General features: G+C 34.8%; 1 protein-coding gene and 3 long non-coding RNA genes across 7 annotated transcripts; 2 read left to right on the top strand and 2 right to left on the bottom strand.

The window, feature by feature from the left end:
• Nucleotides 1–1,224: 1,224 nt before the first annotated feature.
• Snrk (SNF related kinase) lies at nucleotides 1,225–16,611 on the bottom strand. Of its 4 annotated transcripts, none has more exons than XM_069138026.1 (9): nucleotides 16,258–16,611; nucleotides 13,141–13,342; nucleotides 12,884–13,036; nucleotides 11,683–11,929; nucleotides 11,236–11,587; nucleotides 10,706–10,834; nucleotides 8,513–8,621; nucleotides 6,759–6,848; nucleotides 1,225–6,439 (listed from the first exon to the last, which is right to left on the bottom strand). In XM_069138026.1, exons 1-9 carry the CDS (start codon nucleotides 16,293–16,295, stop codon nucleotides 3,896–3,898), a joined length of 3,864 nt encoding a protein of 1,287 aa, XP_068994127.1. In that variant the 5' UTR covers nucleotides 16,296–16,611; the 3' UTR covers nucleotides 1,225–3,895. The 4 variants fall into 4 exon arrangements, with proteins under 4 accessions (XP_068994127.1, XP_068994128.1, XP_068994130.1 ...); XM_069138027.1 differs by having other exon boundaries at nucleotides 13,141–13,349; nucleotides 16,258–16,610; XM_069138029.1 differs by lacking the exon at nucleotides 13,141–13,342.
• On the top strand, nucleotides 15,853–17,970 carry LOC138191330 (uncharacterized). Its single transcript, XR_011177694.1, has 3 exons — nucleotides 15,853–15,998; nucleotides 16,075–16,202; nucleotides 16,469–17,970. It is a non-coding gene; the product is annotated as an uncharacterized lncRNA (long non-coding RNA).
• On the bottom strand, nucleotides 17,748–19,463 carry LOC124223983 (uncharacterized). The gene is made up of 3 exons (XR_006884398.2): nucleotides 19,098–19,463; nucleotides 18,617–18,853; nucleotides 17,748–18,537 (listed from the first exon to the last, which is right to left on the bottom strand). It is a non-coding gene; the product is annotated as an uncharacterized lncRNA (long non-coding RNA).
• A 207-nt stretch (nucleotides 19,464–19,670) lies between these two features.
• LOC124223984 (uncharacterized) lies at nucleotides 19,671–21,335 on the top strand. Its single transcript, XR_006884399.2, has 3 exons — nucleotides 19,671–20,014; nucleotides 20,259–20,460; nucleotides 20,540–21,335. It is a non-coding gene; the product is annotated as an uncharacterized lncRNA (long non-coding RNA).

The raw sequence follows: 21,335 nt of genomic DNA, 5'->3' as shown, positions 1-21,335 counted from the left end.
TTCCATTTTGCAAATAACTGGTAAATACTTTTAGTGATAGACCTCTTATGCTAAACAATTCAAGCTTTACAATGAGTTTTCCATGATTCACCATGTTCAAAAGCTTTAGTTAAATCTAAAAACACTGCTGCAGTTGGTTTACTTTGGTCTAAATTTTCGTAACTAATTTCAGTTACATTAGCTATTTTTTAGCATATTTAGCTTTTGCATCTTTTGCTGCAAATCCCTTCCTGAAACTAAACTGCAAATTTGAAAGGATTTTATATTTATATAAGAAACCTGTGATTCTAATATACAACAGCTTCTCGAAAATTTTGGCAAAATTAGATGCAAGTAATAAATATAGTAAAATAAGAATGCCACAGGAATGTTTATCAACAGCCTTAAAAACAGGAACTACATATCTCAGTAGAAATACTTAGATTACACACGCAAACTAACGCCTTATGAAATTAGTATACTTGCCGTATGTCTTTATAATATTGGCATGAATAATATCAATGCCCCTAGCTTTATTTTTCAATTTACCAATGGTACTTATTATTTCAAGGGCATCAGTAGGGTCAAGAAAAATTTAATTTTTGACTGATTCAATTTTACGTTCATTATTTCTAGTTTTGATTTTGCCTGCTAACTTTATCCCTACCCCACCAAAGTATTCATTAAACTGTATTCTCTTGCCTTCAATTTCATCCCTTGTATCATCAAACCGATGTTCTATGTCAATGTCAGATTTTTTTTTGTTTTTACGTACTTTCCTATTTACATACAACCAAATTCTCTTCTGATCCATTTCCTACATAATTTCTACGATTTTCTACGAATATTTAGAGAAATTGGGACATTTCGTAATATGTCTTAAATTTTTGATATTGAATATTCATAGTTTCCCATAAAAACTTGTAGATTTTCATGAACGTTTGTATTTTTTCAATAAAAAATCTACAAGCTACTACAATTTTGAACGAAAATTAACAATACTTTACGAAAAACTATGCATATTTACAATTTTGCAAGAAATAGTAGGAAATGTTCCAATTTTTGTAAAAATTAGTAAGAATTTTTACCAGTTTCTACATTTTTCTAATATTCCCCTCTGGAAATTCATCAAAATAATTAGCTGTATGATGGATATTGGGAGTTACACGAGGTCGTAGAGTTTTTCGGGATAAAAGAGTAAAAATAAAGTAATAACATGGATTGAATAATTGACAACACAAGACATAGATTTCACATAGTACATTGAATTTTATTTAACACACTATTTTTGAAAATCTCTGACACTTCTGTTGTTACATTTATGTATTATTGAGCCAGTAATGACAGTTGTCTTATTACGATATAAATAATAACATGTTCATTTCTATAACAAATATTAATAAAGATTCATAATCACTGTTTTCTTTGTGTTCTTTTGTTTTCTTCTTTTTCTCTCCTAACGTGGCGTACATGGTACGGCTTGATGTAGATAAAATTTTATCTACATTCTTATCATACTAAATATACATAGGTATGTATACATATCGATATAAACAGTAAGTTTACATAACATACATATTTTTGTTTTTCAGAAACTGTTTGTTGAATGTTTTTATCTCTCATCTTGATCCCTTTTAATATAAATTATTTTTCACATTGATACGTCAACGTTAAAATATCTTCTATTCCATTTCAGTTGAATTTTGCAATCCAATCCAAGCCAAGCCAAAAAATTGAAATGTAACCAGACATTACTGTTTTGGAAATTCACTATTATTAATATATTATTGCGATTACTAATGTTTTGTTAATCAAGATTCGAAATACGAGATCATAAGATGATGTATAGTATACACTACACATGTACCTTCAGTTATTGTACAAAATTTAATCTTCTGCATGGACTTAATCCCCAGTCGTCAAGGTAGGAAAAATTTTTCAAAACCGTATGAATTTGAATATATTTCCAACCTTTTAAATGTAATCGGCCGAGATTAAATTTCTCTTTTTTTCATTATCTTTAGCTTTCAGTAAAGTACATTAATGTGATTACAATGGTTGGCGTAAGCAATTTGGGTATACGGATAACTTCGAAGAAAACCGTAACTTAAAATGACGTGTTGAACTGGACACAAAAATCTGCTATCACTTTTTTCATCAAATGTATATAGGGTATTATATTTATACATATCTATATTTATGCATGTTTTCATTTTAATTTACATTTAATATACAACTAATACGAGATATGCCGACAATAAACTCTCTGCAGTATTTAAGACAAGTTTGTTCTCACAGACTAGATATGCCACTTGTAATGTAGTGGCAGCAGTAGCAGCAACTAAAGGGTAATTACATTTTCACACATTTTCAAATTATTGCAATTAATTCTTATTGATAATCGAGAATTACGGCTTGAATGACGTTTTTAAATTATTATCATTTGTTACACACCAATTTATTTCCTGTCAAATATATAATAATTTCTAAATAATTTAATCTACGTGTTAATACTATTCATTTACTGATATACTATATTATGACAATCAAATAGTAAATTTGCTTCTATACATCTTCACCCTTAAAGCAACGATTTAAAATCAATCAGGAAAGATCGATGCAGTTATTTCTTCACATGCTAGGTAGGAAAACGTCTTACCATACTAATCTTTAATCTCCGAACTATTTCAACTCGGCTCATTTTATTTATTTACTAGTTAATATTATAACTTTTTTAGCACAGAGCCATGTTACAGCATAAATCTTGAAATTATTGCTCTAAAACTCCCCCTTACGAGACTGCTTCTTTATTCCTTTTATGAAATATCTTCCACATATTTTCACCTACAGTGCCAAACATTATAGGAAAAAGAATTTTTATTTTCCAGACAAGAAAGGCAATGAATTGATTTAAAGCGTATTATCTAATGAACAAGGTTCGAAAGAACGATAACGAATTAAATTAAATTAAATAATACTCGGATATGTCTAGGAAAATAAAAAAATAAAAATTAATATGTTATGATGAACTGAGAAACACAAATGAAATAAGTATACTTATTAACATTTGAATAATAATGCAAAAGTTAAACAAACCAGGTGTAAATTTGTAGTCTAAAAGATGTATGTACACTTGGGTGGTTTTTATTCAACCCATGTTCGAATTTCAATTATGCCGCCTCATCGTTTGTATCTATATAAAAAAACAAAAAATTTCGAACGTAACGTGAATGTCCTAACTTGATTTTTACTATCCATTGTAACGACGCGAAGTTTTCCATTTAAAATAGATGTGATTCTTCTCTTATAATGTGATTATTTTACTGAAACATCTAATGTTTGATGGAAAAAATAAATATTATATGGAATTGACAAAGATCGATAGTACTTTCAAGGGGAAAAAAAGAAAAAATGTATTGGCCATTCTCAGGCATTTATACCCTGCTAATTTCAATATTTTTCTATTTTTTAAATTAGATGCGGATGATTGTTACTAAATATCTCTTTGATGACTTTGTTAGAACCTAAAATTTATCATGTTATGTTTCTAGATAACCTGAATACGTAATAAACGTCAGATATGACAGATATCTTGCTTTCTTCCTATCATTTTCAATTAAAACAACGAAAAATATTTAAATTAGCAGGGTAAAAATGCCATAGAATAGCCAATACATTTTTTCTTCTTTTTCTCCTTGAAAGTACTATCGATCCCTGTCAATTCCACATAATAACAATTTTTTTCGTCAAAGATTAGATGTTCAGTAAAATAATTACATCAGAAGGTAAGAATCACGTGTATTTTAATTGGAAAACTTCGGACATCGGACAAATAAGAACCACCCTAATATACGTACACACGCACATGAGCACACATAGAGTTGTATATATCTTTACATTAACAGTGTTTCTATAGTCAACAAAGACTGCAGCATTTAGATGTATCACCAAAGTGAATATGACAAGCTGCAGGAACGGCCGAACACCCTTGACCCATTGTATTAACTAATTGATGGGTGATGTCCAAATTCTGATTAATGTCACCGTAACTACCTCGATATCGATGATTGTTGTCGCACCAGTGTCGCTGTTCCTCCCAACACGTACCATGACGGTAAAGTAGTACAGATTTAGGAGACGAAGCAGATACCTTGTCTCTCGTAATACTGCCACAAGATTGAGCTTTATATAAGCGTCCTCTGCCGAATATCGAGGGTAACGGAATGCACAATTTTTTGTGAATGGCAAAGTAACGACTAAGCAAATGAAGCTTTTTGTTTTTGCAATTACTTTTTGTAATAGCCGTAGTACGATTATCATCATCTTCGTTATTGGTTGGTTTTTTATTATTAGACGAAAATACTCTGTTACTTTGTAACTTTGATGATTTTACCAAATAGTGATGACTATCCGGATTAACTGTTTCTTTCTCACTTATATCAACTGATTTATCGAGTTTACTATTACTAAAACCTTGAACAAATACTACATTTTTACATTTGGATTTATCAGAGTGATAATGATGTACTGTTTTATCATCTTTTGAATGTTGTAGTTTCATCGTGTTTTCCTTTAATTCTACGATTATTGATTTTCTAGTAGTAGTAGTAGTAGTAGTAGTAGTAGTAGTAGTAGTGGTAGTAGTAGTGGTAGTACTATTACTACTACTACTACTGCTACTACCACTACTACTACTACTACTACTACTACTACTACTACTACTACTACTACTATTACTACTACCACTACCATCATTATTATTATTGTTGTTGTTGTTACTATTATTACTATTAGTACTAGTACTAGTACTACTACTACTACTACTACTACTACTACTACTACTACTACTATTACTACTACTACTACTACGACTACTACTACTGCTACTACTACTACTACCACTACTACTACCACTACTACTACTACTACTACTACCACTACTACTACCACTACTACTACTACTACTACTACCACTACTATTACTACTACTACTATTAATAATACTACTACTACTATTACTATTACAACTATTACTGCTGTTTATACTGTTAGTGGTAAGTGACCAACTGTGAAATAGTCTCGCACCAAACCCCTTCGCCTTCTGTTTAACATTAGCCGACGATGTGCTCGAAGTATACTGAGTGACAACAATGCTAGAATTATGGATATGACAAGGACCCTCGGCTTCTTGAACTTCAGTAATACGATTCAAAGATTGGCTCTCTCTTAATCGCGTTTCGCCAGACCTTCGTCTACCCGTTCTGTGCCTTCTTTCAAAAACAGTCGCCCTGTTAATAGCGCATCTTTTACTTCCCTCTGTACCATTGTTGGTCCCGCTATTATTCTTGTTATCTTCCGTGCTCGATGAACTTGGAGGACACTCTCTGTTGTCAGACAAAGCTCTCCCATGGCCAGTCGTGTTACCGCTGCCTCCTCCTCCTTCACTGCCACCTGGATCCTGAGAATCGCTTGAATCATCATGACTATCCCTTCGTGGCGGTAGCGGTTTTCCCGAAGTTCCCAGTTTGTGAGCTCGCTTTTTTCTCCCTTCGCTGTCGTCATCACTGGCATCAGAACTTGAACAAGACGCAGTGCGAGTTTTGTGAAATTTACTTCGCCTTTGTTCGTAACTGGTCCGTCTTACGATACGATTTCTTGACCAGTCTATAGAGGCCATATCCTGATCCTCGAGAATCTCGTTGAAAGACAATTCTGGAAGTGTTACATTGTGTGGCGCTGGCAAGGATTTATAGCTTGGCAACAATTGACTGTTCCCTGTAATTGTAGCTGTGTTTAAGGGAATCGGAACGGTCGATGATACTGTAAGAATTGTAGAAGTTACTGAAGCTGAAGTATCTAAGCTGGGTTTTATTCTCTCTGGAGACTGCAAAGAGGATTGGTGCTTGGTCCCCATTCGCCACTTGTTACAAGGGGTTGATTTTGAATAATCAGTTACAGACTTGGGCCGCCTGTCTATATTTTCGGTTTTTTTTATCCAGTCCTCTGAGGCAACTTCGAGTCCGGAATTGTCGAGATTATTTCTGAAGTTGGCATCAAACAGATTTGCCTTCATTGGTTCAGATAAATTTTCAACACCTCCACCGCTGTCAGCAACTTTGACTGAGGATTTATACCCAGATTTATTGCTGTCCTTAATGAACTTATCACAATCATCGCGCGAGTTGGCTATTGTCGTTTTATTGCATGCAGATATTGTTATTGGATCGTGCGTGTGATGAGAGTGAGTGTGTATGTGACTGTTATGAATGGAATGTTTCTCCAGATTTTGAGAAAGTTTTTCCTGAATAACGTGTGACAATTTTCCTTCTGATCTTGATCCTCTTCTGCTAACCGAACTTTGCGTCGAGTTACTACCATGATCATCTCGACCTGAGCAAGAAGACATATCGTCCTCGTCGTCCTCTTCTTGGACAATACTGCACTTTCTTGTTCGAAAGTTCTGCAAGGCACGTGAAATAAATTATTTTGTATCAAAATATCTACAAGCTTTCGAATCTTTTATTTACCTTATTTATATGGTAGATGATCTCAAGTTACAAGACCTAGTTTTATGCATGAGTTTTGACAAAGTACAGTAGCATCGGAAAGTCGGTATGCGAAATTTTCGTACTTTATAATTGTACCATCATGAAGCAGGACTCAGTTCATTAAAAAAGGCACGAAATGAAGTAATCACAGATTAAGAGCTCTTAGATAAGAGTATAATAAAAGCATAGATAAATGTCAAAAGTATTCGTAGATAACTGATGCTAGTTTACCTGTACTTCTGTCGATGAATAAAAGAGGAATTCATGTAGTGCCAAAGTGGACTTTTGTTGTGATGGCAAGACTCGTGATCTGGAAGTTCTCTTCGAATAACAAAAAAAATGACTTTTTCGGAAAATCAAAGCAATTAAAAGTGACTTGTGGAACTTGACACATATTCATAATAAACGAAAGAGAATTACAGTATTTTCATCTGATGCGATTTCATGTATTATACTTGAGCCAAATTAGTTTGCAGATATATAGTGAAACAAAAATGTAAGCACAAAATACGTTAACACGTAAACTTACGAATGCAACTTTTTGAATTTACAGTATACATTACACCATAGGGTGGGCCAAAAAAATCGAGTATTTTTTTTTCACTTTATACTACGAAAACTTGGTTGGTAGAGACCTCAAAAACATTCTCTCCATGTATGATCTCTTAATTTTAATAGGAAGGTCCTCCGCCTCGCAGTTTTCTATTTTTTTCTTATGGTGAGGAAGAAAAATACATATCTCGGTATCTACTATTTATAAAAAAAACATTCATCTCATATTTTCGTAGGAAATTGAATTCTCTACAAAAAAAGGTTTCTTAAAATTTTTTTGTATCCTCACTGTTCAGAAGTTATTGAAGGTTGAAGTTTGATCATTTTAAGGTAGATGTCGTTTTTTTTTAGAATTTTATAACTCTTCAACAAAAAGTCATTATAATACGCGCAACTCATGGTTGTGTCGGAAATTTACTGCTCTACAATAATGGTCTCTTATGATTAGTTGATTAAATTAACCGTTCAGAAGATATTCACCGTCAAACTTCAATGCACACTATTTTTAACAGTTTTTTGTTAATAATTAAAACAATTCCAATTTAATTCATGAGTTTCGGGGAAATTTGTACAAACTCAAACAATTTCAATTTAATTCATGAGTTTCGGAAAAATTTGTACAAAAACTATTAAAAATAGTGTGCATTGAGGTTTGACAGTGAATATCTTCTGAACGGTTAATTTAATCGACTAATCATAAGAGACCATTATTGTAGAGCAGTAAATTTCCGACACAACCATGAGTTGCGCGTATTATAATGACTTTTTGTTGAAAGGTTATAAAATTCATAAAAAAAAAGACATCTACCTTAAAACGATCAAACTTCAACCTTCAATAACTTCTGAACAGTGAGGTATACAAAAAAATTGTAAGAGACCTTTTTTGTAGAGAATTCAATTTTCTACGAAAATATGAGACGAATTTTTTTTTTTATAAATAGTAGATACCAAGATATGTATTTTTCTTCCTCACCATAAGAAAAAAATAGAAAACTGCGAGGCAGAGGACCTTCCTATTAAAATTAAGAGCTTATACTTGGAGAGAATGTTTTTGAGGTCTCTACCAACCAAATTTTCGAAGTATAAAATGAAAAAAAAATAGTCGATTTTTTTGGCCCACCCTATTGCACCATGTTTGTATTGCATTACAATTAGACTGATTCTGTTAAAAAAAAATATAAGTCATGTTCCATAAATGATTCAGGCTTGACCAATTATTTGCAAAATGCTTTCTCAGCATTTCAACTCACGGATCACGAAGTACAAAAAAAAGGACTAATTTGTTAAAATTTTGAGACTTATTTGTTGAAAATCTGTTTCGAAAGAAACTTTCGAGCACATTATACGTTTGCGACAATAAGAGTGAGACAGGTGACTGGCTACTATATATATGATAGTTTTAATACAATAGTTTTCATAGTCGTCATCATTACCTGTGTTACGTCGCCAACTGTTCGAGGAATATTTCGGATTGATTCATTTAAATTGCTTAATGCATGCTGATCTACTTCTGTATTATTTGGAGCGAGAACATTTTGCTTGCTGAAACAATAAACAATCCGTCAAGTTAGGTGTGTCACACACACCGCCCAAGTATGATGAATACATAATCAAACAAGAACTATTGAAGAAATATTTAGTTCATTACCAAGCTTGGTTACACAGCCAAAGATAATAGACAAGGACACAAATGATGAAATGACAATATAATCCAATGAAATAAAACCCTTGATAGAAATACTATAATCATTTGATTAGAAGATTGATGATAAAAAATAAGATTTTTTTTATCACTCTTCCATTCGTCGATCATATTACATTATCACTACGGACATTGGTTAATAACACAATTTTCGAATCTTTTTGTTTATGGCGTTACATACTTATGTTACGTTTGCGTATTTTTCCAATATACATATCATCGTTTATTCACGTGTTTCTTATTAGAATATTTTTATGCTGCTGCTGAGACAGCTCTCAATAAATGTGTATACAATTTTCCAACGTTCAAGAAGAAGTCATATAAACCATTTGTCGCCTATGATAATTTCCTATTAGGACACAGTAGCAAAGCGTACGAAATCAATTCTAATTTTAGTAATTTGATACTTTGTTAGCACGTCTAACAACTAGCGAATGTTTCTTAAATTTGAATACATGCAAGAACGTAAAAATAATACCATAAGCAGCATGAACAATAATTTCGAACACAGAATTTAGATTAAGTCAGATGTAATCCTCTAATCTATTTGGGACGACTTTGTAGGTTAATTCTAAGCTTAGGAGCATTTCCAGGAACACGTGTGCAATTTTTATTAAATACACTTGTTCCAAGAGCAATGATTTATCTATTAATTAATCGTTGATATGGACAAAAATTTGTAAATCATCTCACAGATTAAAATGCTGTGAACTACATTCCTTGGCATAACAACAGTTGTATGAGTTTAAATGTATAAAAAAAAAAAAAACCTATCAAGAGTTAAACTAAAATTTTGTGATTTCTCACATTGGCCTTATCGATTTTTTTCTTTCATCTCTACTCTACAGTAAGTATATTTAAATAGTACAATCAATTATTACAAGTGTCAACTATATGTATTTTCGAAAATTGGTGTATTTTAGATAATTCTACGTATCATACACTCTCTTAATCGCAATTATCAAGACAATAAATTCGAGGAATGATAGAATTTTGTAACAATAACTTTGGCACAGAAAAATACGAAAAGTAATCCTAGGTTTTTTGATAGTATAAGAGACTGAGAATTTTTTTGAAATGAATAACATGATTCTATATAGTATTGCTGTTCACTATACAGGGTGTCCCTAAATTGCCTCCCAAGGACTAGCCAGCATGATACCTCGTTAAAATCCAACGAGAATTTCTTTTCCGGAAGCTCGTCCGACGCATAGTTTTTGAATTATAAGCGATAGCGCTAGGCCAATCAGAGTGCACCATTTCATCTAGATTTGCCGCCACGGAAATTGCTGTTTTGTTCGTCTGGGTGAATTATTATTATTCGTTTATGAATTAAATATCGGCACCTCCCCTCTCTCGCTGCTGCACCCCTTATGCTTGAGGATGCGCTTCTGTTGACACACACAAGTGTGCGCCCATGGATGTGCGGCCAGCAGCGTGTGCCGCGGCAACAATACCGAGGTCAGCGCCCGAGAAGGGGTACAACAGGGAGAGAGGGGAGGTGCCGATATTTAATTCGTAAACGAATAATAATAATTCACCCAGACGAACAAAACAGCAATTTCCGTGGCGGCAAATCCAGATGAAATGGTGCACTCTGATTGGCCTAGCGCTATCGCTTATAATTCAAAAACTATGCATCGGACGAGCTTCCGGAAAAGATATTCTCGGTTGAATTTTAACGAGGTATTATGCTGGCTAGTCCGTGGGAGGCAATTTAGGGACACCGTGTATATGGAAATAGTAAAAGTGGGAATGATAATTAAATTGTGGTACTAAATTAAAGCAAAGGAATTCAAGTGGATAGTGTTAGAGTAGTTAGAGCTCGTTGATAAATATAATGTAATTTGATATTTATAGTAGCATGCAAGAGCGAAAAAAATGTGAATAACTTATCACATGCATTACTATCACCAAGATTCACCTGGATGAGATGTCAAGTACTTCGGAACCATTTTTTTGTACTTGCTCTTGCCTGTGAGCACGAAGCTTCCTTTCCGCCAGCAGGAAATACGTTGCAGTGATATGATTGTATTCATTCTTATCTAGTGCACTGCAATATTTTTCAAAGTATTAAAACTTTTATTTGTAAATTGACATTACTTACCTGGTAAATTTTTATTAGTTAGATTGCGAACAGAAAGAAAATATCCGTACTTCACACAGTAGCAAAACGAAAAAAAAAAAAAAAAAAATATCTGAGAAAACATAGTGCAAATAAAATATATATTAATCGTGAATAAACTAAACAATATTGACAAATAGTGGGGTTCTCTGAATGGAAAATGAAATTCTTCACGACTTCTATGAAAAAAGTTACCCAAATATTTTTTTAAAAAATTCGGTGAAAGGACCATAATTATTTTACTAAGCTTGGAAGTAGGAAAAAAATCAACATACAGCCAAAAAGAAGGCGATATGCTTAAATATATTGTCATATAGTGCTTCACTTACTCAAGTATTTCTTCTTTGGTAGCAATGTTTCCATTAACCATTTTGGTAATAATGAGATTATGGTGGTCCTCTGAAACTTGTTGCCTTGATACAAGGGGCAACGATTCTACAGGGTCAGAATCTGACCCTGAAACAAGCCAGGGATTGGATGCTATTTCCTCGAGGGTAGCACGCCGTTCTGGTTGCCTGACAAGCATTCTTGCTATCAGTTGCTTACATCCATCAGAGACATGTGTTGGAATTGAATATTTGCAGTCCATAATCATGGTGAGGGTTTCACTATCATTTGCTTCTTGAAACGGAGCTTGACCGCAAACCAACATGTATAGTATAACACCCAGAGACCATACATCTATGAAAATAGGTATTTTTAATTAAAGTGTAATTTAAAAGACTACTATTTTTTTCGCTAGTTTGATATTATCTCACAGCTTATGTCACACTCACCAACAGCAGGAGCGTCATAACTATCTCCGAGGAGAATTTCTGGTGCTGAATAAGCCAAAGAACCGCAAGACGTCTCCAGCTTTTGCCCCGGGCAAAATCTATTACTGAACCCAAAATCCGTAAGCTTCACCATTCCGAGTTTTTCAAAAAACACAACATTCTCAGGCTTTAAATCTCTGTGCACAACATGGAGCCTATGGCAGTAAGAGATGGCCCTAACTATTTGTCTGAAATACATCCTTGCGACCTGAATTAGCACAAAACAGTATCATTATATAGTGAAAAGTACAATTAAGTAGTGAATAATCAATTTTTTAATCAAAGAGTAACTTTTAGTATCATCTGATCAATAATTTCACTACGATTACTTTCAATGCTGACAGAGCCTCAATTATTCAAGCCTCCTTCATCTGAGTTTGCGATTATTCAAGCTTGTCTCGAAGTTATACAGGGTGTTTCATTTCAATCACTCCAGGCCGATTACTCCCAAACTAAGCAAGGTAAGAAAAAATATTTCGTAAAAAATATTTAAGGTTTCAATGGGGAAAGAACATCAACACAGCAGTTTTTTTTCAAGTGGAGCCACCAAGGTCAGGTAGAGGTCAACTTGGTTTTTAAAATGGAACAGTGTACTTTTTTTTTGGGGCATCTGAAATAGGATTAAAAAGTACTTTTCGGTTCAGAATGCGGTAACTTACCGGTACCGTGCTCCATAGCAACTTGACTAGCTCGTATTTCATTACCGATCAAGTTTAAGTGATAAGAATGTACATTTTGATGCAAAATTTCATGTCTCTTCAGACGCTAATGGAAAACATACACTGTTTAACTTAAAAAACCAACTAGATCTTCACCTGACCTTGATGGCCCATTTACGAAAAATCTGCTACCTTAGTATTCATTGCCCCTTCGAACCTTGAATATTTTATACAAAACCTTTTTTTGAATCTTGCTTAATTTTGGAGTAATCAGCCTAGGGGGGTTAAAATGAAACACCCTGTATAAAACTGTCTTGTATGAGCTTGCCTTGGCATGTCTGTCTATCAATATTCGTTAGAACTTAAGAATGTGCTTGAATTTGGTTACTCTGAAATATTGGGGACGAGTTCTTCAATTATTCTATAAAATAGCTCCCAAAGTAGACAAATGCAAGGACTGATATTCGGAAATTCCTAAAAAAAAATAGTATTACAGCACAAACCTCTTCGCTCAATCCACTATCATGCCGCATAATGTAATCATAGAGGTCGCCGCCATCACCCAATTCGAGTATAAGATAGAGCTTTGTCTGTGTGTCTATCACCTCGTACAATCTAACGACATTTGGATGCTGTACCAATTTCATGCATCTCACCTAGAAAGGAGAATATTAAATATAACATTTGAATACTTTTTTTTTCCTCTCAGAAATGAATGAACACAACTAAAATATATTGTAGGATGAAAATAATGTCTCACTTCTTGAAACAGATGAGCACGCGATATTTCATCTAGTTTACTCTTATCGATAACTTTGACGGCGACTTTTTCACCAGTAAATACATGACGAGCAAGTTTGACAACAGCAAAGTGGCCCCGTCCAAGTGTCTCCTCCATATCATAAAGGCCAGCAATCTTGCCATCGTAATTGCTGTGCCCTACTCTCCGATGCATTGTAATCCTATAAACTTTGAAAAAGGAGAAAGTGGAACTGAGAAAAATAGCAAATGAAAATCGAGTACGCAGAATACACGAATATGAGATGTGGCAAAAAAGATCGTGTTCAAAGGTCATGCCTTTCCCAATTGCCACCTTTGTTTTCTAAAGTGCAGATTTAAAATGCATCAAAAATATTTAGGAAAAATAGTTTACTCCAGATTTGGAGACCATACTACCAAACTTATATCGATAAGATTATAGAAATTCAAATGTGATGAAAGCCTTGTGAACAATGCTCGGAATAGTGGCTTACAAATCTGCAAACTCTCTATAGAAAAATATGATCATATGATTACGAACTAGCTAAATTTAAATTCTGATTCTTCCTATCAAATTATTCAAATTCTTTCAATAATGTCGGCAAAAAAATATTAGCCAGTTGTGTTTGCGAAAATCCAAAAGGTGTCTTCAATTACTACAGACTTTTCAATAGCATTTTATCATTTCTTCACGATGATGTATTTGTAAAAAGGTATTGAGTATTAAAGCTTGCCAATGACTGAATAAGAGAAACTACATTTCGCTTGTATGTGTGGGCATACTTAGGAAACTGAAGTTATTGTTATTACGATAAGGAAACACCAAAAAAATGACCAATTGTAACTTTACAATGACTTTGAAGCAATTTTATTTTCGAACCAATGGAATACGAGGAATTCAACTAATTATGGTAAAATATTCAAAGAAGTATCCGTAAAGTTCAAAATAATAAGAATTTATCAGCTTTGTATTAGGAACAATTACGGCAATTAATTGTAATCCTGTGGGCTACTGCCATATACCTAACTTTTATACGTAGTATAAACTTGTAAAGCCAAAATTGCATAATGAGACTGTTTGGAAGAAGCTGTTGAATCCAAGATATAAATTATAGAGTAAAGTTAAGCAAAGTATATTCATTTTATAATTGTAACTTTTATCCACTAATGACGACCCGACTTTATCCAATATTTTCTTATGGATTACGACCTTTGATTTCACAGTTGTACATGTGTGGTTTCCAAAAAATTATTGAATTTAAAAGAGATAGATACAAGAATTAAGAATGAAAGCCTGAATTTTACATAAGCTGAGGTTTCAAAGTTGATAAATTCTGAAGGAGCGGTGTAAAATTCTCTGAGACTTCTACGTTTCCGTCCCGGTACTACTAAATTTCATAAGAGTACATATTCATGTAGCTGAAATTCATACTGTATCAAATCTTCTTTAGGCTTGGTCAATTTCAAGTATTGTTACAAATTCGAAACTCAATTTGAGTTGCAGAAAAAAATTCTTTATAAAAATTTTACGTATGGTTGAAGATTACGATTGCAGACAAACTTCAACTTATTGTATGCTCATTCATGTGAGCATATTTATTGAGTATATGAATAAGTGGGAGTCTGTTCTGTTAATATGAAGAATTTTATTTTCGATCTCTATCAAATCTCCAATTACAAAATACTTTTAAATTCAATAAGACAAAACAACACCTAGGCAAACAGTTCTGTAAGACTGTTTTGTGCTTACACAGAGGGTCTACTGCTTATGATTAGGTACTTCAAATTGACTTCTAGCATGTCTGGATTTTCAATGTGTTATACAACAACAGGACGAACATCATGAGTCTAAATTCAATTACACACCCTAGAAGGAAGCCCTTGCAATTAAACTATACTGCCATTCGTTCTTGTTTACTGCATTATTCAATGCTATGCCTGTGGCTAAAAGACTTTGTTGGCCTGTAACCTTCCATCTCTTCCATCTCTTCTATCTTCCTTACTCTTATCATAAAAATTCAATAAAAACTAAATTTCTCTTCATACAACCCAAATCGAAAGGAAAGCAGTTGTGACCAAAATTCTGCACAAGAATCGAAAGGACCTACTAATATTTTCATTTGTCAAGAAATTAAGTAGTTTTTCATACCTAATAACTTTCTGCATACATTCTCACTAAGAACCAAATCGTATTGCATGATTCCACATAACAGATATAAACTTGAAAATAAGATAATCGTATAAATTAGAACAATTTAATCTCGCAGTGAAATAAATATTACAGTAATTTTTCATTATTATTTTGAATTTAAGTAAAACGCTGCGCGTAAGATTTTCATACATATTTGTCATTAGAATGATAAGGAAACCTTTGTCAAAATCTAATACAGTGATTAACTCAAATGGAACTAGAATGAGATTTGCACAATGACCAAAAATAAGAGAAAACTACTTGTCACCAGTCTCGGATTATTTTTCAGGTACAAATGCAGAGAGTTATTGCTAGTCTGTGCAGAAAAAAGTCAGAGCAAATACAATGATGCAACAACAACAATAAATTCTATTATGTCGTACTTATGTCAAGCCAATCATCACTGTAATATTGTAATACGTTTGGAGTTTAAATGGAAATGGCGAATTTAATAATTAGAGACTGAAGAGGGGGGGGGGCTGGTCTGTAACTCCTTTTTTATTTGCCCATTGTTGTGTCAGACTGCCAGGATGATAGTCGTGCAATAATAGCGGATAAATGACAATACCTATGATTCGTACTTCAAATCTACGTGATGAAAAAATGAGACTATGCGAATAAGCGAGAGTGGAGAATGGACGGTGATTGCTTGTTTAGGGCAAACGATGGTAAAAATTATTCTTATTTTGAAAGTTACTTGGAGTATCATTTCCATAATCAGTCCATAATGTAAAATTTTTGCAGTGTGCGGAAAGACCAATAGCCGAGGCTTGTGAGAAAATACATAGTCTATTTGTTCCGATACTCGTAATCGATAAGCGGTTTAGTACGCATTTATTGCGAGTAACCGTGAACTCGGTAACTCCGCAGAGGTTTGTTACAACGGATGAAGAGGCCATTTTAAATTCTATTAAAAGCTACACATACCTTAGGTATCGTTCGGTTACACCTCTACACGCTGTCATCTACAGCTATCCTAGTATCCTTAATTTCCTATTGTTGTTCCGTACATCATTCAACGCTTATTATCATCACACTGTTCCAATCACAATAATTATTATTTACTTCAAAGTCCACTTTTGGTTAATACATCAAATTCCAATTACGAACAAATATCCCAACACCTCGACTTTTTCAGACTTTTTAGAGACGGAGACGCACGAATTCCCACGAAGCGGAGAGGCTCTGTGTATATCACAGGCAGAGAGACTCACAAATGCATAGACACTACAGGTATGGAATCCGAACGCAATGCTAGCCAAATGGTCGGTGAAAGTGATGAACGATCCACGGATTGTAAGCGCCTGGTGGCGCTACCACTGCGGGCTCCGTCAGCGTATCCTATTCGTAACCAGGCGCTGGTATCGCTTGCGAATACATCCCGAACTATAAGATCTTTCATCACTTCCACGAACCACTCTTCGACGATTCCTCCATATGCGTTCGGACTCCCTTACTCTAGTCTCCATGCACAAATGGCTCGGACAAACCCGTAGTCTTATGGAGATAGACTGCACCACGACTGCACCATTTATCTTACACCTTGGACTAAACCGACTGTGGCCAGAGCACTAGATCCGAGAATTTGTCCAACCTCAGCGCATCCAACTTACCGCAGCTGTAGCGCGATTCTGTAACTCGTTATAAGAATAACGATTCGGAACGCTATCGTAACGATAACGAATTTCGCCGCGTGTAACGACAATCTCATAACGACGGTGCGATTCCGTAACTACGAATAGCGACACTTCGACGTTACAGAATGGGATAACGAATCGTCGTTATGGATACCGACAGGAAGTGACGTATTGTGACAAATCCTTAGTAAGTAACTAGAATTTTATCGAAACTCGCCTTAAAATAGTTGAAATTCGTGCCGCGGTGGCGCGCATGAAGGTTTAAATCGAGGCGCGCACAATCACTCAGTCACAGTCAGTGCAAATCCATCGTATAGTGAACATTGTGAATATAAATATCATCATTGTTATTATATCTTAACACCGTTTAATACTTTTAATAAATTTCAATACGAGTAAAAAAATTTATTTGCACTCATACTCTTAAAAGGAGCCCTTTGACCACGTGTCGTGAATCCCCATGCAGCGTTTACTGCTTCTACGTTTTCCTCACTATTCTTTTTGCATGGACCACCATTGGGTTCTTCACGTAGAACCAATATTCTGAAGAGTAAAATTATATAACTACTCCCATTTTTTACTAAAGATCATAACTGTAGCTGTAATATTTTCAATACTTCAAGAAGTCTTTGAGTTTGTTAATTTCATGGAGGCAAAGCTATTTAAAAACAATACCATTTGAAAAAAAATTGAGGTCTAGTTTAGAATAAAGATTTTTCGCGTTTTTATTTTTTGTTCAGGTTAAAAAAGGTGAATATTTTTTATAAAATAAAGTTATACTTTAAAAACACAATTGAATATTTCTTTATGTACAATCAATTGTAAACATTATAGTTGAAGGAATGTAAATTTGAAAAATTGGTGATTTTGAAAAATTAACGACGGAGCCAGGAATCGAACCTGGCGTATAGAGATGCTTGACCGCAGCCTTACTCCTATGAGCCTATGAGATTTTGATGAAATAATATCTGTGCATTGAAGATATTAAAGAAATGAAATGACATGGAATTTTGAAAAAGGTACGCCAAGGCGGTACGTCGGAGCGTAACACCGCCCTGACTCTGTTGTCGTTAATTTCTCTCATCACCTTTAAACATTATACTTGTTGGCAATTTAACCATAAACATCATTCCATATTCTGTATTCTATTCTTCCGCATCACGGAAGTTGGTAAATCTTTCTCTCATAATTTGTTGTTGAATTCGTTGAGCCAAAGCGCGTGGTCCTCGTCTGTGGTATTCTTCATCTTGATCCATCAGATCAACATCATTCTCTACAGGATGAGCTATCGGTGCTAGTTGTTCGTCATCTTCATTGTTTAATCGTAGTTGCACTCTCATGTTGTGCAGTACTGCACACGCATTATCAATTTTCGCTGCGAACGCTGGTTCGTACATCAAGACTCGCTGGTATGACAAGCATCTCCATACAGATTTAAAAACTCCAAAAAACCGCTCGACGACGCTTCTAGCCTTACATAGTTGTTGTGTATATTGATGTTGTCGCGTATCTTCAGGAAAATTGGCCAGAGGTGTTAACAGCCAAGGCTCCAACGGATATCCAGCATCACCTGATGGAAAATATGTTGATTTAGAAAAAAGTAGACTAAATATAATATGCATATTATGAATATAAAACTCAAACTGAACCTATGCTGCTTTGCTGAACAGTGAAAAATATTTTCGCTTTGACTGCGCTTAAGGTGTTAACCAAGATTCATCACAGCTTCTTGAGGCAGGTGAAAAAGGCTGAGAAACTCTTCTCGTGGTAACTGAAAAGGATTCTGAGCATCTCTCAGTCGCCTTCTTTCCACACGACGTTCGAGTCGACGTAATCTTTCCTCAAGAACGAATACATCCCAAGCAAGGTATTCGATAGCCATGATCCTTTGAGATTGAAGATAATCAAAGAAACAGCGTAAATAATAGACTTAATAGTAGAAATGAATTATTAATGAAATTAATGAATAATTATATTTGTGGAAGCAACTTTGTGGGTTCTTCGGAGCAACACTACAATTTATAGGTTATGTTATTCTTTTTTAGAAAATAATGAAATCTATTCTACAGTTTTTTCTGAAGTCAATCTGCATTGATAATTCCTAATTACTGCAAAATTCAACTTACTTACTTGTTATTTCAAACGTCGTAATTATTTTTCACTTTCGGAGCACTTTTCGAAGCACTTTCTCGGAGTCGAGAAAAATATGGGAAACGCACACCACTCCTCTAGCTCGTGTGCAAAGTGTCGTTATAATCGTCGTTATAGCGTACCGAGGGGGTCTCTGAGCCTCGCTATCCGCTCGCACCGTAACGACATCATAACGACACTTTTCGTTACTAATAACGACAAAACTCGCTAAGAATAGTGTACAGAATCGCATTTGTCGTTATAATAGCGACGCGGTCGGTAGCATAACGAAACTTGTCGTTATGAGTCCATAACGACAGCATAACGAGTTACAGAATCGCGCTACTGTAGCGCTACTGTAGCGCGATTCTGTAACTCGTTATGCTGTCGTTATGGACTCATAACGACAAGTTTCGTTATGCTACCGACCGCGTCGCTATTATAACGACAAATGCGATTCTGTACACTATTCTTAGCGAGTTTTGTCGTTATTAGTAACGAAAAGTGTCGTTATGATGTCGTTACGGTGCGAGCGGATAGCGAGGCTCAGAGACCCCCTCGAGTAGCGCTACTGTAGCGCGATTCTGTAACTCGTTATGCTGTCGTTATGGACTCATAACGACAAGTTTCGTTATGCTACCGACCGCGTCGCTATTATAACGACAAATGCGATTCTGTACACTATTCTTAGCGAGTTTTGTCGTTATTAGTAACGAAAAGTGTCGTTATGATGTCGTTACGGTGCGAGCGGATAGCGAGGCTCAGAGACCCCCTCGGTACGCTATAACGACCATTATAACGACAATGCACACGAGCTAGAGGAGTGGTGTGCGTTTCCCATATTTTTCTCGACTCCGAGAAAGTGCTTCGAAAAGTGCTCCGAAAGTGAAAAATAATTACGACGTTTGAAATAACAAGTAAGTAAGTTGAATTTTGCAGTAATTAGGAATTATCAATGCAGATTGACTTCAGAAAAAACTGTAGAATAGATTTCATTATTTTCTAAAAAAGAATAACATAACCTATAAATTGTAGTGTTGCTCCGAAGAACCCACAAAGTTGCTTCCACAAATATAATTATTCATTAATTTCATTAATAATTCATTTCTACTATTAAGTCTATTATTTACGCTGTTTCTTTGATTATCTTCAATCTCAAAGGATCATGGCTATCGAATACCTTGCTTGGGATGTATTCGTTCTTGAGGAAAGATTACGTCGACTCGAACGTCGTGTGGAAAGAAGGCGACTGAGAGATGCTCAGAATCCTTTTCAGCTACCACGAGAAGAGTTTCTCAGCCTTTTTCGCCTGCCTCAAGAAGCTGTGATGAATCTTGGTTAACACCTCAGCAAAGCAGCATAGGTTCAGTTTGAGTTTTATATACATAATATGCATATTATATTTAGTCTACTTTTTTCTAAATCAATATATTTTCCATCAGGTGATGCTGGATATCCGTTGGAGCCTTGGCTGTTAACACCTCTGGCCAATTTTCCTGAAGATACGCGACAACATCAATATACACAACAACTATGTAAGGTTAGAAGCGTCGTCGAGCGGTTTTTTGGAGTTTTTAAATCTGTATGGAGATGCTTGTCATACCAGCGAGTCTTGATGTACGAACCAGCGTTCGCAGCGAAAATTGTTAATGCGTGTGCAGTACTGCACAACATGAGAGTGCAACTACGATTAAACAATGAAGATGACGAACAACTAGCACCGATAGCTCATCCCGTAGAGAATGATGTTGATCCGATGGATCAAGATGACGAATACAACAGACGAGGACCACGCGCTTTGGCTCAACGAATTCAACAACAAATTATGAGAGAAAGATTTCCCAACTTCCGTGATGCGGATGAATAGAATACAGAATATGGAATGATGTTTATGGTTAAATTGCCAACAAGTATAATGTTTAAAGGTGATGAGAGAAATTAACGACAACAGAGTCAGGGCGGTGTTACGCTCCGACGTACTGCCTTGGCGTACCTTTTTCAAAATTCCATGTCATTTCATTTCTTTAATATCTTCAATGCACAGATATTATTTCATCAAAATCTCATAGGCTCATAGGAGTAAGGCTGCGGTCAAGCATCTCTATACGCCAGGTTCGATTCCTGGCTCCGTCGTTAATTTTTCAAAATCACCAATTTTTCAAATTTACATTCCTTCAACTATAATGTTTACAATTGATTGTACATAAAGAAATATTCAATTGTGTTTTTAAAGTATAA

This window comes from Neodiprion pinetum, chromosome 7 (genome assembly GCF_021155775.2).
Source record: "Neodiprion pinetum isolate iyNeoPine1 chromosome 7, iyNeoPine1.2, whole genome shotgun sequence".
Classification (NCBI taxonomy): Eukaryota; Metazoa; Arthropoda; class Insecta; order Hymenoptera; family Diprionidae; genus Neodiprion; species Neodiprion pinetum.
The sequence above is the reverse complement of the archived record's forward strand: the minus strand, read 5'-3'. Positions and strand labels throughout refer to the sequence as shown.

Excerpts from the sequence above, each read along its gene's own strand:
- Snrk (XM_069138026.1), bottom strand. The coding sequence starts at position 16,295 with ATGACAGCGTGTAGAGGTGTAACCGAACGATACCTAAG. Across the intron at positions 13,037-13,140 it reads GTGCTCATCTGTTTCAAGAA|GTGAGATGCATGAAATTGGT; the intron begins GTGAGACATTAT and ends TCTCCTTTCTAG. Across the intron at positions 11,588-11,682 it reads TTATGACGCTCCTGCTGTTG|ATGTATGGTCTCTGGGTGTT; the intron begins GTGAGTGTGACA and ends CTATTTTCATAG.